At 42.1% G+C, this 18,369-nt stretch overlaps 1 protein-coding gene across 1 annotated transcript in view; it reads right to left on the bottom strand.

The window, feature by feature from the left end:
* Positions 1 to 14,652: 14,652 nt before the first annotated feature.
* The window catches only part of LOC104128703 (bone morphogenetic protein 2), a 6,782-nt gene continuing 3,065 nt past the window's right edge, over positions 14,653 to 18,369 (bottom strand). Inside the window, 2 exon segments of the mRNA XM_009641541.2 lie at positions 14,653 to 15,497; positions 16,605 to 16,673. Of these exon segments, the coding sequence (XP_009639836.1) occupies positions 14,653 to 15,497; positions 16,605 to 16,673 (914 nt within the window).

The following is an 18,369-nucleotide window of genomic DNA, read 5'->3' as shown; positions in this document are numbered from 1 at the left end:
ATTTCTACCAGAAAGTCCCAAGCTGGATGCACCCTAACAAGCACAAGCAGAGGGGAATATCAGTCCCCACCAGGCAACCCAGCACACAGCTGGCTTTCATTCCTGTAGGAGTCACACCGCTGACACATGTTCAATGTGGTGTCCGTCAGGACTCCCAGCTCCCCGGGTGCCAAGACGCCCAGTACCTGGGCATGGGGTGTTTCTGTCCCAGGAGCAGGACCTTGTATCCATCTCCATTGAACTTCAGGAGATTCTGCCAGCTCATCTCTCAGATGGCTCCTCTGGCCAGCAGACTGGCTCTCCACTGTATCAACCATTTCTTCTGGGTTGGCGTCACCTGCAAACTCGCTAAGGATGCACTCTGTCTCTTTGATCAGACGAAGATGTTAAACAGTAGCAGCTCCTCAGCACCCTCTGATGCATCCCATCCAGCCACATGGACTTGTATGGGCTGCATTTACCTATGTGATCTTTAATTCTTTAACATGGGTACCACCTCTTCCCTCAAATTCTGCCACTATGCATAGGGGCCTGAAAGCAGATCTTGCCAATAAAGACCAAGACAAGACATTGAACACTTCAGCCTTTTGCCATGCCTTTACTTTACCTGCCACATTCAGCAGAAGGCCCACATCTTCCTTGGTCTCCCTTGTGCTGCTGACATGCATGTAGAAGTGATCTGCTTACGCTCCACAAGCCTCATCAGTTCCAATTCCAGCTGAGCTTTGACTTTCCTAAGTGTATTCCTACAAGCCCAGGCAACATTTCTGTATTCCTCTTTGGTTGCTTGTCCCTGCTTCCACCTCCATACTCTTCCTTTTTGCATTCGAAATCGGTCAGGAGTTCCCTGTTCAGCCAAGCTGGCCTCCTGCTATACCTGCTCAGCATCCTGAACATCAGGATGGACTGTTCTTGTGCTTTGAGGAGGCTGTCCTTGAAGATCAAGCAACTTTCATGGGTCTCTGCCCTCCAGGGCAGACTCCCACGAGATTCTGCCTACCAGTTCCTTGAACAAGCCAAAGTCCACACACTTGAAGTTCTGAGTGATTATTATATTACTTGCCTTTCCCACTTCCCTCAGATTCTTAAACCACCATCTCATGATACTGCAGCCAAGTCACCCCAGAACAGTCCTTCCTTATTCTTGAGAAGCAGGTCCAGCCAGCACAGTGTTTCCATCAGTCAGCTCATCCAGCACAAGCATCAAAAAGTTGCCCCTCACATACTCTGTGAGTCTCAATTGCTTATGACCCATCACACTGCCCTTCCAGCAGATGTGGGGAATGTTACAGTTCTCCTGAAAGGGTTTAGCCTAGTGTCAGAAAAATGAACCCACTTCTTGATAGTCAGACTTTTTCATGTGTTAACAGCAGAATATTCCTATTGTGACTTTATAAGCCAAGGTACTATCATCGTTAAGTACACTGCAAGATCACAGTTGGAATCCATACCATGTAATGCAACAACTACAAGCAACTCTGAAAGAGGTCCATTTTGATAAATCCACTTGTGGCCCCACTTGTAGAGGATCCCTGGAGTACTTTATACAGTGTAGAAGTAGAGGCAACACAACACAGAATTAATACCCAAAGTATTCACTTACAGCTGATATGGGCCTGCAGGTGAGCAACACTTGCTCGTTTCAGGACCTGGTAAGAAGAGGCATAACGTGACCTACCTGAATGATGAAAACTCCAAAGCCAGACAGTCCAGAAGGCAAGGCCAGGAAATGAGTAAAGGAAGAAATATTTCTGTACCTTATGGGCCCAATCCCCAGCATCAGTCAATTCCAATGACTGCCAGGGACTTAAATTCTTATAAAAAAGACAGGATCTGCAGAACTGCAACTGAGTAACATTAAGAACCTGATGCTCTCTTTCTAATGGACTTGGATACTGGCTGCATGTAGCACCTTTGCTGGTTTATAAATCAGGAAGCCATTTTTTAGACCTTTGGTCAAATTCCCACTCAACCTCTCAACCCCACTGAAAGCAGAGTAAGCAAAAGGCAAACCTGGCCATCCATATGAACTGAGGCTTGCAGTTTGCACGGGCTCTGGAAAAGCCTGATGATGTAAATGAGTGCTTGATTTGACTGTGAATCATTTACCCTGTCAGACAGCCCTAATGACTGGCCTGCCCTGGCTCTTCAGCAAGTATGAGCTCAGAGGAACATCTCCTGTCCATACACTGGCTATTAATACATTCATATCTCTCAATCATAGACCTCAATCCTACATATCAGAAGTCCTTAAGCCATCCAACTCTACCACCGTCCTTATTTGAGCACCTCATAAGTTTTACTGAATTTATCTTTCCAACAGCCATGCAGGATAGATTTCCCCCATGTTAATGATAAGGCAATGATGGGACCAAATTTTTAAAAATGGAATTCAGTTCAAGTTCACACAAGTTTCAATAAACCTTTACTTCGCCTCTGAGCTGGTTGAGTTCACAGGCCCCGATTTTGCCTTGTGCTCCTGGAGTTCTGAGGGTTCAGGTCATCCAAAAGTGCCAAGTTTCACACTGTTTTGCACATGAAATCATAAATCCCTCTCCAGAACCCCAGGGGCATGAGGGGGACCACTGTTCAAAAGGTTCATGAACTTGGATAAAGTTGAGCAGATAGAGTTTGTAACAATATACTAAATTAAGTTCTGTCCAAAACTTTTTCACAGGCCTAGAATACAAAATAGGTAATAAGAACATTAAGTTTTTGCAGAATTGGGCCGTTGGTAAAAAAAAAAAAACAACACTCAAACAAAAAAACCATTGCCATATTCTGTTCTTAGCTTTATCTTTTTCAGCTAGTTCAATGCATTATTTTCTCCTGAAAAACCTGAGCCAGTTTTCTTTATCTAAGGTCTTTTTAACTTTTGGTAGATATCTAGACATGATCCTTCCCTGTTTTGTTTGCTTTTTTTTAAACTATGTATCTACCAAACAGACAAATTACCACATTCTACAAGGTGAGATACTACCTGAAAATGTTTAGTTATCATACTATGTTATGATTAGGCTATTTTCCTGTACACATACACAATATGAAGTAATAACTTGTCAGTATTTCTTACCTGCTCACTTCAGAAAAAACTAAATCAAAGTAATAAGAAGATCTTGGATAATAACAGCTACCACCCCAAATGCATTTAATAAATCTGTTGGTTTTCAGTGAAAACTACAACCAGAGTTTTCACTATCTTCTCCCACTGAAGTTTTAGAGGAAAGATTGCCATTCAACATTCAGGATTTTCAGAATACAGATTTTGGAATAAAACTGAGAAATGTTTGGTCAGCTATCCTGCAAGCGTACATGTCAGAACATTGAAGAAGCACTTGGTTCATGGTTGCTTTGAAAACTAAATTTTAAGAGAAAAGCGTATCTTGACAGCCAGATTTGAGCACTCCACTGCCATCCTAGTATAGTGCTACTAATCATAACAAGAAGTGAGAGTCATATTTTCTGTTCTAAAAAGCAGTTGTTATAACAAGCCAATGCATGGAGCAATGACGCTGATTTGATTCATACCGAAGTCACAGATGCAACAGGCTCAGTGGAAGCTGTTTAGAATAGCAGCCGCTGTCTCTTTCCTTCATATTTAAATAGCAAAACCTCATTTCAACATATATTTACCATTGACATATCAATAACTACTGTTACAAGCAGGATCAGATGTTCTGACAGTATATAACACTATACAGTATGTAACACTATACAGCATGCAGTCTGCAAAGCACTTTACTCAAAGGCGCTGGGTATGGTCATCTCTAAGGCCAGCAAAGGACCTGAGTCCTAGGGCCTTTGAAACGCTTCGCTACCCTGATTGACATTCTTTTGGGAAAAGCAGCCCGCTAAGGACAGGCACCTCCTAGACACCCCATGGCTCCCGCGGCTCTGGGACTAGCATCAATGGTTACTGAGGATGGCTTTTCATTTCCTGCCTGCCCAGCGCACAAAACTGACACGACTAAAGAGAGCAGGGAAAAAATGTACAATCTGAAGGAACCTTTAATCTCTTAAGTTAAAAAAAAAAAGCAACCACTTACTAATGGAATGTTAAGATTGTGTATTAAACCCACAAAAGTAAGAAAATGAAGGAATTAAAGGCTCCCTTGGCTCTTTTAACCCTTCCCTCTCCCTGTGTACATTGCAGGCTTTTCATTACACTATCACATAACACCGGGCAAAGGGACATAACTGTAGGTGATGTTAAAGGGGGAGTATGGCTTTTTATGAAGTAAAGCTACAGAAATGGAAATGTTAATAACTAGTCATTTTATCTTGTAAAAGTTTAATATTCACTATTAAAGAATGGCAAGACACTAAAGAAACAGCAAGACGTTGTTATGGAGCTAAATGAAATATTGAATAAATGAGCTGTTCCTCTCAGTAAATATTTTGGTTGCAGTTTACTTGCAGTGGTATTTCTCTCCCACGAACCAATATGACGGTAATATATCATGGTAAGTAACTATTCCCAAGTTTATGCCCACATGTAAACAAATCTCACTGAAATAAGCTGAGTTTGTCCTGCGCGCAGCACCCATGTATGTGTTTGAGCCCCACGCCTGCAAAACTGAACATGCTCCCCCATCACCAAACTCCTTGCAAGCTCCCTATCTGCTGCATTTTGTGTAGCTGCACACTTCCCAATCGTTAACGCACACATCCTCTTCGTGCACAGGAAATATTATTATCCTGGTTTTACAAATGAGAATCCTAGGCACAGAGAGATTAAAGCCGAGCATTTCAAAGCATCCCAGTTAATTAAAATGACTGGAAAATGGGTGTCCAAATTGTTTAGATACCTTTGAAGTCTCAGAATAATTATATTGCTCAAGGTCACACAGGGAGTTTATGGCTGACCCACAACTTGAACCCAGGTTTCCAGCATCCCACTCCAGCACCTTAATCACAAAGCCATCTTTGCTTTCCAATTTAATACTGGCCAGACCTGGTCTGCATGCAAACTGGTTACCAAGGGACAAAACCTGTTATTATACCATATAATGTAGCTATCTATCTCTACCCTACAGGATAAACAGCAGCGCATTTGGGCATCTCCAAATTCTTCAAGGTACATATCATTACAAAACACTTATGAGACAGGGAAGAGCTATTTGAGAATTAGCACACAAGGACGGTGAGGGACTTTTCCCAATGGTGCTCTCCAGCTTTGCAGCAGAGTAAAGTTTGCCATCTCTCCTGTCCTTAGTCTGGTGGCCCTGCTGCTACATTGCCCCTTTTTTCTCATGCAGTATTTGCCTAGCAGCATTTCCTTTTAACGGGTTTAGTCACCAAAGCCCGTCCTGTTGCTATCAGCTTAGCTATGAATTCCACTGCCTTTCATGACTAGGCCCACCTGACACTACAGCCACCAGTGGTGCTGTTTCTTGCCATCAGGCTTGCCAGACTACAGTATAAAATCAACCCTCAAAGTTATTCAGAGCAGCACCGAGACTTCAGCAATACAGCATACGGTGGAAGAGTCCTCTGTCAAAGAAAAAGCTCAGAAAGGACCTGTTGGAGAGGCCTCCACACCACAGAGCCAGAAGAGCTTCTGCACATAGCACGACCAGACATTACCCATGGCTATTGTCAGACATGACACTCCTTGGCCTTTTCCATGCCTCTGTGGTCTTTGCATTGAAGATGAGGGCTGTACTTAAGCCAGTTTTGTTATCCATTAATAAATCTGATCTCAGCTTAATTCCTCTTGAGCATACACTCTAATTACACACTCCTCTCATTTAGAGCTGCAAGTCAGAAAGCTATGTTTTCCAAATGCCAATTCCTATCGTTGGCACAAAGTCTTTGGGCCTTGATATAAACCGATGCAGTTACATAAAGTAAAACTTCCCAGACAGGATTCAACCTCTGGTGCTCCCTAGATACATCAACACCCTCCAGAATGTGGAATGCAATGGAAGACGGAGATCAACATAACACACACACACACTTAACATGCTGACTTTTTATCATGGAGGTTGCTAATTTCCCATGCTAAGAACAACCTTTGGAACTAAAATGAATTATGCGTCTCATTCTGAGTGCATCAAAGAGTAGACAGCCTTTTTAAAGGAGTCAAGATCACCTCAGCTGTGCTTTTGTTATCTAGCCCAAGGTTAAGGATTTGGCCTTGGGCTAACAATTGGCTCAGAAAACCAGGATCATGTAATGAGAGTTCCAGGAAGAGAGAAAAACCAAAGCTTGGTAAAGGCACACTCTTCAAAGTGTCCCAGCATTTGACCCTTTTTTTTTTCCCCCCCCTTCTCAGATTAATAGGGTAAAGAAGAGAGGAATGGAGCCTGAAACCCTGGAGGAAGTACTCACATATGAGAGGAGCCAGAGAGACCTTCCCAGATCCTTCCCAGACACTCAGGCTCGCAGAGAAAGTCCTGACAACAAATTTTCCTCACCAGTTAGATGGAAAAGCTCCAGTAACCCACTGAATGGCTCAGGTCTCAAAAGCAGAAAGCTCTTGGAAAGGGCAGCACCTGGTTTATTTTCTTTGATATAAAACATAAGTTAAGCTGCTTCTATTTGAATATTAAATCTAATCCTCAGAAAAAGGCTGAGACCCTCCAGCAGGTGAGAGCTGCAATAGCTACCTGCCAGCAGAATGGACTGCTAGGTGTACAGAGTTGTTTGCAAGCTACTTTTTTTTTTTTAATGTTTTTAAATGGTTTTTATTTGTTGGGGGTTTTTTTTGTCAGAACCTGCACACAGAAGAGTCACAGACCACTTTCTCAACTTTTGCTGCTGACAAAAACCAGAAGGCTCCACCCATGCTCCCAGTACCATTTTCCCAGGGCTTGGTCCTTCTCACTGAGGAACTCTTGCAGTGGGCATGAATCAGGAACTTAGCAGGTGTGCAGGATCTCTCTCTAAATGACTCTGCCCTCTAGGGTACATTTGCGTTATATTTTCAAAGGTGAAAATCTTTTCATCTACAAACCTGGGAGACTTCATTGCCCAACATGTCAAGAAGGAGTTAACAATTAACTATTTCTAAGGAAAAAAAAAAAAAAAAAGACTAAAAAAAAATCACCACAGCAGGAAATATGAATCAATTAGTCTTTGATCCTCCCCTCAGTAATAACATCATCTAGAACATGGGTTATTGCTAAACCTAAGTAATCAAAAATGTTGATGATTTTAAAAATGCCAATGGTTAAGAAAAGGAGAACTTCAATTCTGTTTTCTTCTAATTGTTGAGTCTCAAGGTGGCATTCTGCAGCTTCTCCCCAGAGCCTGTGAGGAAATTTCCTTTTTAAGAATCTCAGGTTCCATGGCATCTTCATGAGATTCCAGCAGGGGAAGCTTTAAAGTAATTCTGCAAGATGCCAATAGTCTGTACACTGAAAGCAGTAAAATGACAGCATACCTGCAATTCCAGCAATCTAGGTCTTGAACAACAAGAATAAGAGAGTACCAACAATTCCAGTATTTTGCAGAACATAACCGCTCATTTTTCACTTAAAGCTATCGGACCCACCAGGGCCAGGAAAACTGCCACGTGCATTACGACCTGGTCCAACAGCAAGAGTTTGCAACATCAAAACTACCTTCATGTTAACACTATGATGTCAACTAGAAGATCGGGGTTCTTCATGAAAATGTACAAGAAAAGCTGGGCTCTTAATGCACAAGACTGCTTTTAAGTAAAAGATTTTTCCATTCAAAGGAAGAGAGAAAATGCAAGCAGAAAAAAATGTGTTAGAACTGTCCTTAAAATAGAACAACTTAAAGCAACAGCCAGAGTGATGTTTATGAGAAATAATACATACCCTGTCTCTCTTCCTAATTCCTAAGGAGTCAATAACTCCTTTGGTCTATGAAGTCCCATGCAAAGTTATCAATAAGTCATGAGAAAAATGCAAAAGTAAAGATTGTAATGAAATGAATCATTGTTTCTGGCTGTAAAACAGATGCATTCTGCTCAGCCCGGCGTGTTTGGTGCAGCCATAGTCAGATATCCCTTCCCCCGGCCCATCACCATCAGCCTTGCAATTAAACTTCAATATGCCTGTGTGTATATTATTGACGTGGAAACAGCTATTTCCATCATGCTGCAGACATTCTATACTTTTGAAGTCTGTGGTTACAGAGTCATTATTCCATACAACAATTTCCCATCACTAGGGCATGCAGGATGCCATAAAAAATGGTTTTGTACAAGTTCCAAGCTACTGGAGTTATGTCAATAGTTACCTTAAATACATCAGTTTTTATACGTGGTCACCCTGCCTTCTGAGGTTTTGCTTTAATAAAAAGGACCAGATCATTTGAGAACAGTCAGTAGGGCTGTGCTGATTTCCAGATCTGGTTGATATTTCCATCTTTTAATCTGCATGTTTTTCCAGGATGACGATGATGATGATAGTAATAATAGTAGTAGTAATAATAATAACAACACATTTGCTTCTGTTTGTAGTGAAACACTGCTGGAGTTGAATGCTCTTTTTTAATGAGACACACTGAATGAAACAGTATCCTGCAGTGCAAGAAGTACATGTCAGCTCTTCACTGCCTTGGAATTATGACCCAAGCCACAGTACGATATTCATAATTTTCTTGGTGATCTCCCAGAAAAACCTTCTTAATTTAATCTCTAATGGGATTATCAGCCTCATTAAATCATAAATCTGCCTCAGTCCAGCTGTTGTGGGAACCTGAACTTTCAGAGTGTTATCAATTTGCTGCTCTGATCTCTCTACCTGAAGTCCCTCTAGAAACTTTTAACACTTTCAGCTTCAAAAGCCTGCAGGGTCCTTCCCCACTTCCCTCACCTACAACTTTTCCCACAAAAAAACCTGCCTTTTTTCAAACTAAAAAGCCACAGATCTGCTTCTTTCCTGGAGGTAAGCCAATATACCCAACTGTAGACCTAACCCAGTGGCTCCGGTCTAATTCCTATATGGGCAGCCAAGCACATTTTTCAGAAGCCCCTACAAGAATGATCTGTGAAGAGCAAAAATACATCTCATCACTACCCTGTCTTATGAGCTGAGAATGAAGCTGACCCACTGGAAGTTTCTGCCTCTGGAGAAGCCCAACAACTCTCAGCCTCTGTTCATCTATCAAGGGCAATACAAGCCCAGGCAGGTATTACAGCTGAGTGCCTTCACAGCACTATGTAAATACAGATGCAAATAAGCTTTGGCCCTCAGACTTCTGGCAAGTTACAAACACAGTCCCTGGTGTTATGAGGTGTCTCCTGCCGCACACAATGGGTGTGAGCCTTCAGACCCTTCCCAAACTAAGGGTCTTGCTGAAGGCAGGGACAAATTTGCCTCTGTAAAGGACACAGAACCAGGACAAAACCAGTGTACCTGCTTTTCTAAGTGACCACTGCACAGGCTTGAGGACGGAAGGTTGCTAAATCCCAGAGGGCACTGACAGGTGACTAGATTCCAAAAAGAGAGGAAGCTCCACCTTAGGAAACCATTACTGCTTGTTGCAGACAAGGCTGTCAGGAATACAGGTAATGAAGGATTAGTACTGGAGAGACAGGAAAGAAGTAATCTTAAAGTAATGTTTTCTTAAAGTAATGTTTTAGTTCTTTTTGTACCCAAGCAAGGCACAAATGTAGTGGACACACAAATGATTACCTTCTTACACACGTGCAAAATCTCTTAGGAGAAATAAACAAAAAAAATGGAGTACAGCAGAGTAAGGAGCTGGGATTTTTTCCTCGTACGTAGTAGTCTAACAAAATAAAAGGCTGCCACTTTTATCCAACACCCTCCTTACAGCAATAATATGTAAAATTCGAGTGTCCTTCTGAACCTCGCTTCTTTTTTCTTTCCTATGTAACTAGAAAACAAAGTGGTTTGTGCCTGTAACAACCATTTATAACTTCTTTAAAAATACATTTTAATGCCTTTGGCTTTTCATCATTATTTTGAGCAGCTTAAGTCAACTGGGAACAAGATTCGTGGTTCTCATGTTCTTGTGTTGTAAGAACACAACAAATCAAGTTCTCATAGCAGCAGTCTGCCGAATCAAAAGGGGTAGCCTTAATATAAAGGAGAAGAGAAACATTCCATATCCATAATTAGATAAATAATACTTCAGGCAAGATATGGCACCTTTAAAAGTGCCTTTTCAGTCTTGGATTTTTCTCTGCTTGTTACTACAGAAACCATCTAGCAACCAGAATCTAAGACAGACTCCACCCAAAACAGAGAAAAACAATATAGACAGAGTAGGCTTTTCCTCTTTTTCTTTTTTTTTCCCTCCTTTTTTCTCGCCCCCCCCTTTTTTTTTTGAAAGGGTGGGTGAGTGCTAAGGAAAAGTATCTTACCGTGCAAAAGGATAGGAGCATTTTGCATGCAGCTGAAACAGTAAAGCTCTGATTACAGATGGCAGAAATGAAAGCAGGGAATGAGTAATGAGCAATGAGAAATGCGTAATGCAGGATGAGGATATAATTTCCACACATCGGCTAAAGAAAGGTTTACACTCTTAAGCAATAAAAACAAACCATTAAGCCAGACCTGCACTGTCAGGAAGTATAAAACAGTTCTTGAAACTCTGCAGTTACTATACAAAAGCTTTTCATAAACTTTTGTTTCCTGATCTTCATAAAACATTAACATCAAGCTGCCATATGGCAATTAGCTGCCTCCTGAAATCAATAAAAAACACCCCAAAAATCAACAATTTAGGAATAGCTGTACAATAAAATAGTTCAATAATTATCCTCTTCTAATAGCGTAGCAAAGTGGACCTAATATAAATGCAGTCCAGATGAGCTCCCTCTTCAAAGCTGAGAGTACAATAAATCATGTTCCTCTCCAAGCCTCATCAGTACTGATTGCCTAAGTGAGACCTTAACTGCCTCGCGGGGGGGAAGCAGGTGACAGTCTGTGGACACCCAAACCCAATTACCATAGGAGCAGGAAAGGTCTCAATGCCTGATTATGATGAGCCCAGGTGAGCACAGCAGAGCAGATCCTGCTCGGTGAAAATGGCCAATGCTCTCGGGAGAGCTTACCTCAACTGAAGATCTTCCCACGTCATTTTTACATGTTGCTGACCACAGAAGTCCAATTGAATTTTGCGCAAAAATTATCAAGCCACTCGACAAAGCTGTTACTGAGTCTCAAAAGGACAAGGAGAGATGCTGATCACATTTGTGTTTAGAGAGATGCTTATCTGAAATGCACAAAGGGTGACATTATCTATCACAATCTCTGCCTATATAGATTATATAAGTGCCTAGAAGCAATATGTTTAGGGGAAACAGGCTATAGGGTAACAAAGGCAGTTTTGCCTTCGAGATACGCTTTTTTTTCCTCTTAAGAGGAGAAAAAAAAAGTCTCATTTTTTCTTGTAGAGCACTATAACACTACTAAGCACTAAAGAACTAAAGTAAGTACGGGAGTACTGTGGTAACAGCATACCTTTAGTATTTAGGATTATTTAGCAGTCATTACCAGACTTAGAAGATGTCAGAAAGCCCAGATCTTCCAGAAGGACTGTCTGATCATCAACCCTATTTAGCAGAGTTCAGGAACCCAACTGATCTCTAGGAGAATTTTCTACTACTCATGTATGAAAGTCTGTTTTGTTTCTTTTTTTTTTAAATCCTGAATAAACTATTCAGTGCAGCACTCTCACATCTCCAATCTGGAGAGAGAGGCTAAGAGTTAAGGATTTAAAGATACATGACAAATCCAATCTGGATTGGAACTGCAGAAATTTATCGATGTGCTGAGATTGACACAAGCGTATTTCCTCCTCAAAATCAGTACGGAACTGATGATTCTGTGACTAACACTAAGCAGGGATAGGAATGCTTACAAGAGTGGGTCTTAATAGGTTTACAATTATACATTGGTCTCACAGCATGTTTTACTAAGGATGCAATTCTTTGTCAAGCAACGGGAGGTTTGCCTTTACAAGGAATGCATCTTCACACCATGAGCCAGCTACTGCTCATGCATAGACAGGCGCCATAGCCAATTTTTTTGAAACAAGATTAGCATCAATGTGTTCTCATGCCTTAGAGGAGAAGTAAAGCAGTCACCACTCCGTAAAAAGCCTCCCTCAATCTAGTTACACACGAAGGGCTAGGCGCTATGAAACTTAAGCCTTGCAACACTGGAGTTTAGGATCTGGTTAGAAGTGCCACAGGGTCTGTACTGATTTCAGCAGGTTTGGGATCAGACATTTCCTGCTCACAGAAATGGTGCAGTCTTCCATTTTTCAGCATTTTATGTCCAGCTTTTGCAAGCTTAGGTTATAGAGTACGCTAGTGCTGCTATGACTTGACAAGTATAACCACGCATTGCAAACCATCTATGAATTCTTGAAGAACCTTCACTGTGTCACCCTGAGACTGACAACTTGCCCAAAGCAACAGCCATAAACTCACTCATCACCAGTAAAGCTGGCAAACAAGCAAAAGGCAAACTAAACTTCTGCACATATGATGCTCTCAACTAAAAACATGAGCCAACAAAACAGCCCTGGTCTTTTGATAGAGGTTGTCCACCTAGTAAACTCATAGGCTACGATGTAGTGTCAGCATGACCAATAACATCACCTACCTCTCAAAAATAAGCAGAGCAGTGGATTGTTCTCTACTAGCTATTAAAAATACTGCTGGTACAAAGAAATATCTAAGCCTTTACCTCACCATAGAAACTTACACCTAGCTTAAGATATTTTTAAGCTCACAAGAGAAAAATGGAAGCAGCCAACAGGAAATTAGTTTTTCTCTGCTGTCCTCTATTGCTTTTTGTGATGATTAGCAGTAGAGAACTGTTCTGTAAGAAGACCTGCAAGACATCATCATTAGCCTTTCTGATCAACAGACCTATTTAGTACCTTCGCTGAAACCCAGATGATTCTGGTAAAAAAGCAGGAGTTTGGGGAGGGCCATGAGAAAGAAGAGGTTTCTGTTAATAAAAAATTAGGTTAATAGGAGGCCCAAATCAGAGATTCCCAGAGTTGACTTAAAGAGGGGCCTAACGTACACACGGCTTTAGGAAGTGCTGCCTCAGTTCACCATATCCAGAAATGGATCCACCACGGAGCGCAAGGGCGTTCTGGCATCTCTGGATGTATCAGCACAGTCATGATATTTCCACTACAGACACCGGAGAGCTCCTTGAAGTAGGCAGTAACTTACCACTAGCAGTCTAACACAGTTTCCTTCTGTTCCTGGCTTCAGCGCACTTTGCAGTGGATCACCAAGAAGCCAATTTAAGCTACTTTCCTGCTCTACTATTTCAGCACGACTTTCACACAATGAGCAACCCAGCCTCTGTGTGCTCATCCCATGTTGTACAGCTCGTAACCTGACTGCCATAGTGGTCTTTTAACACACAACAGGCATAATTAAGTATTAGCTTTAATGCTGTGTTCGCCAATTGCAAATCAGGCTTTTACCCCTGACATGAGGGGCTTAAAAAGTAAGAAGATGTAAGCACAAATTATCCTTGTGATGACTGCACAAGTGAACCATTTTTTCTTACAGACTGGACTTTCCAGAAAGAAATATAGATTTAGACATCTGGGGGGGAGAGGAGGGGGGAAGCTTTCAAACACAAAACCCTGGAAAGGAAGCCAAGCTAAACTGCAAAACCATCAGCTGAGGTTAGATAGAAGGCTGTATATGACAACAGCTTGCTGCATATAGGGCAAAAATTGAAGATTAATTTCACTATAACACTCCACAGAAGCGAGCTCTCATCTGAAGTGAGGAAGTCTGCAACGCTTTTCCGACTGTTAAAGACAAGGGCTAGTACAAATAAGGTAATTATTCCTCTTTAGCGTACATAATGACAAAAAAAAAAAAAGGATGACATTTTAGTTTTTATTATTTTATATTTGGCCAGGACTTTTAAAGGAAGGACTTTTAAAGGAAACATCAAACATTCACTTTTCTGTAGGTCTAGAAAGGATTCAGTCTTCCCCCACCCCCGCCTCCCGCAGGATTTCTATTGGCCCTTCTTATATTCACACTGCAAATTAGTTGGGAATAGCAGTATTTATACTAGATCAGCAACGTCTGGTTCTTATCCAAATGTTCCACCTAAAGAGGATGCCAGTTCTCATGGATTGGACAGCCCACCCTGCAGCATTCCTGAGAATTGTACAATATAATAATCTTGAAAGTCAGCAGAGTGGATTATCCACTTTTTTCTGGACTTGAACTTGTGACCTTAACAGTAGCACAGCAGAAAGCAAATGTGCCATGCACTTTGCCATAGTAACCTTCCATGTATTCTTTTCAACTTAAATACACACAATTGAAACAGCTACAATTTTGGAAAATTATGTACAAACCCTATATTTTTTTCTTTTTGATTACATATAAATACAAATTAGCTATTCTTCTAAAAAGTGGTTATAATAGTAAATAAATACAAAATAAGAATCTGACCATTATACTTCATGTGCTGGGGTTAAACCCATATAAAATGTACAACTAAAATACATTTAAAATCTTTAAAGGAATATTTCTCTGATTAAAATATTTGTTTTCCCAACTTTTTTGTAGACATAAATATATTTTCAAAATAGTTGTGTTTTTTTTTCTTTCCATTTCATTACATAAATAAAGTCTTCATTGGGAAATATTAAAGTGTCAGCTTTTCTTTTTTTTTTTTGTATTTGTCTAATATATTTGCTGTGTTAGCGGCACCCACAACCCTCCACAACCATATCTTGATAGTTCTTTAATACAACTTTTTCATTCTCGTCAAGGTAGAGCATGGAAATAGCACTCAGTTCTGTCGGCACACAGCAAGCCTTGGGGATTTTGGAATTCACTGAATTGACCAAAGTCTGAACAATGGCATGGTTTGTTGAGTTTAGATGATCTGCCAGCGGAAAAGGACATTCCCCATGGCAGTAAAAGGCACTATACCCCGGCGGGGCAACAATCCAGTCATTCCACCCCACATCATTGAAGTCCACATATAACGGATGCCTTTTGCAACTGTATTTGTGGCGTTTACGCTGTTTGTGTTTTGCTTGACGCTTTTCTCTTTTATGAAGCGGGTGTCCCTTGCCATCATGCCCAAACGTTACTAATAATGGCCTGAGCTGAGACCAGCTATCTTCATCCTGATGTAAAGACCTGCTAATCCTAACGTGCCTCTTGGAGGCACTGTTCTCTTTGTCCAAGTGAACCACCTCTACCACAAACCCATGATTAGGTTGTCCATGTGCAATCCACCTCAAAACAGCTGGTGTTACATCAAAACTTTCCCATTTACTTGCATTATGATGCACCAACCTGGTGTCCAAAAGTCTTGTGACAGGGTCCTTAGAGGTGGCTGTGGCTGGCTTTATAATTTCATAAATATTAATACGGTGATGATAGCTGCTGTTGTTCTCAAAGCCTCCGTGCACCTGTTTCCGAAAAATCTGGAGTTCAGCTGAGGTGATAGACTCCTCATTAGGGATGGAAGTTAAATTAAAGAAGAAACGCCGTGCTGTTTTCCCACTTGTTTCTGGCAGTTCTTCCAAAACTTCTAATTTGATTAAACAGGGAAAATAAAAAAAAAAAAAAAAAAAAAAGAAAGAAAAAAAATATCAGCAACTGAGACAAGCAACCAAACCCCTCAGATAGTCTGCTGCTGGCAACTTTCAAATGAAAGTTAACGCATGCAACGTACAAGATCTGAAAGACTTTCAGGCAGAAAAATACCACCTCCCTGCTCCTTCTATTTATTTGTGCAAGCATGTATAGCGTGAAGTTAAGAATGCTTCATTCATTGTTGTGCATTTTGATTGAATACCGGTGCCCTTTGCATTCCTTTGCAGGTGGTTATAATAAGTAGCAAGAAACACGCAGCATTACTTTGGAATTCCAGGACATTAGCAAGAAAGCTCAAGCGCTACAGTTAGCAGGGCTCTGATGAGAATCATTAAAACTGATTAAGGACTTAGGGTAACTATTGCATTTCTGCTTTTTTCGAGTATATGGCTCTAGCATCAACCCCTGAAACTCCATTCTGCAAAATACTATGCTGCAATTTAGGTGACTTACAGATGTATGAATTTTTGTATCTTAATTAGAGGCGGTGAACTCAACATCTATAATGGCACTTTATGAAGCATGCCCAAAAGGGCCGTAAAGAATGGCAGGAAGGTTCAACTGCTAAAAAGGGATGGATAGTAAAGGGATAACAAAACAAAGTCGCTTTGGAACAACAGATTTTCAAAGCCACACACACATACAAAGAAATTTTAGAAGTCCCTAAACCCCATGCTATTCTCACCTTGGAGTCAACAAATAACTGAATGGAGAGCTTCAGAGGGAGAAAAGTACATCTAGGGTCGCTAAGTAGTAAGTTGTTGCTACAGATGCCGAAGAAATTAGAAGTATTTGCCAAAACAAATCTCTATCAAATCATGGGGGTTTTATTTTGGTGCTAAGCAGCTCTCATCCTGGAGAAACATTCACTTTCTAAGGGGAAGCCATAACTGCCTGTTAGCAGCTCTTACTCATGTAACCATCCCCCGTCGATTCCCAAACGACTTTTGGCATAAGGTGAGGCTCAGCTTTAGGGTATTTCAGGACCAGGCCAATATTTGAAAACATGCAGATGGTTTGAGTGGTCACAAGAAACTTCTGCTCTCATGATGCCACTAACACAGAGTGAGAACTCGGTGAAAAAAAGAATCACCCCAATTTTCTTCTAAATCTTGTGAAAATTATAGAGTAGCTTTTATGTCAAAAGCAGCCTTGGCTGTAACAGGGCGAGCACTTGAAACCGCACATTTTTACATTTGCCTATCTCCCTCTGTGTTTAGTTTGCTGAAGCTCATAAAAACATAGATGCGTTACGAACAGAACATTCCTGCAACTCCATGAGAAAGAATTGCTTTCTTCAGCACTCAACAGTTAACAGGACCAGGCTGCCTCTTCTGAACAGAAGAGATATTAACAGAACTCTTGGCCAGATACCACAAGAAATTCTGCCCAATCTGATTCAAGAAACGTACTGTCTTTTGCAAGGGAGAGGGGAAGAAACATTATGGTAAAGTCTGATTTGGCTCTTTTCAGTAGAGCTGACAAGCTGTTGTAGGCTGAGTGACTGTAGGCTGAATAAGTTGGCAAGAAAAGAGCAGTGTTCTTCAAGCTTGACTCTGTAGCCAAGTCTGATGGGTAGCATAACATACTGTATAGCCTCTAGTCACATTTTTACATTTGCCTAAAAAAAAAAAAAAAAACCCCAAACAAGTAAACTTTGCCCTTTCAACTCCTCTCCCACTCAGCTTCTTGCCTACCATGCTCAGGTTTAACATGAATGACCCACGTGCTGGCTTTTCCCCATTCACTGCTAGATGGTTACTTTCCACATAGGGAAGCGCAGATGATGCTACATTTAATCATCCATCTCCTTTCCAACAATAAGGCTTTCCACCGAACAGCACATCCACTTCTTTTGAGGCCACCTGCCTTATCCATCAGAAACATTAAATACTAATGAATTTCTTTTCTCGACACGGGTTCACATTCAAAGCCTGGGAAAACTGCATTTTCATTACTTTTACAGCGGGGCCACTGCGTGCCAGCACCAGAGACTAGCAGCCAGGAATGATTACAACCTGGGGAAGTGTTTCCCAAAGAGCACGCGAGTGACACGTGCGCCAGCGGCTCCACGGGCCTACCCGTGCACAGCGACCGCTTCAGCTGCGTAAGCTGGGAAATGCACCCAGTTCCTCAGCCGGGGCCTGTCCCAGAGGGTCCACCGCCTTGGCGGGCTGCAGGCAAGGAGGGATGGAGGTGCTGCTGGACGCCTCACCCTGCGTTTGGCCGGGTGACCTGCAGGCTAGAGCCCAAACCTGGCCACCTGGGCACTGGTGGCTGGGGAGGAGTAGTGTGGGTCCGGGCTAGATCGCTCCTCGACGGGAGGGTGAGGGAGCGCTTGAGGAGAGGCCGCGATTGATCGTTTCATTGATCTCTCACGGGGATCAGATACGGATTAGAAACCTCCGCAGCGGCCCCGGCTCGTTAGGGAGGCTTTCCTGCTCTTCAGCCTCGCAAAGCCACCTGGGCACTGGTGGCTGGGGAGGAGTAGTGTGGGTCCGGGCTAGATCGCTCCTCGACGGGAGGGTGAGGGAGCGCTTGAGGAGAGGCCGCGATTGATCGTTTCATTGATCTCTCACGGGGATCAGATACGGATTAGAAACCTCCGCAGCGGCCCCGGCTCGTTAGGGAGGCTTTCCTGCTCTTCAGCCTCGCAAAAGAAGGGTGGGCTGTGGGAACCTCCGCTTAACGCGGAGCCGCTCCGTTTCAGCGGGAAAAGTAAATAAAACAGGAGCCGCCGGTGGGACGGAGGAGGAGGGAGGCTGGCAGAGCCGGCGCCGCCACAGCAGCAGCCCCGGGGGCTGCCG

The sequence above is a fragment of the Egretta garzetta genome, unplaced genomic scaffold (genome assembly GCF_000687185.1).
Source record: "Egretta garzetta isolate BGI_Z169 unplaced genomic scaffold, ASM68718v1 scaffold306, whole genome shotgun sequence".
Taxonomy (NCBI): domain Eukaryota; kingdom Metazoa; phylum Chordata; class Aves; order Pelecaniformes; family Ardeidae; genus Egretta; species Egretta garzetta.
The sequence above is the reverse complement of the archived record's forward strand: the minus strand, read 5'-3'. Positions and strand labels throughout refer to the sequence as shown.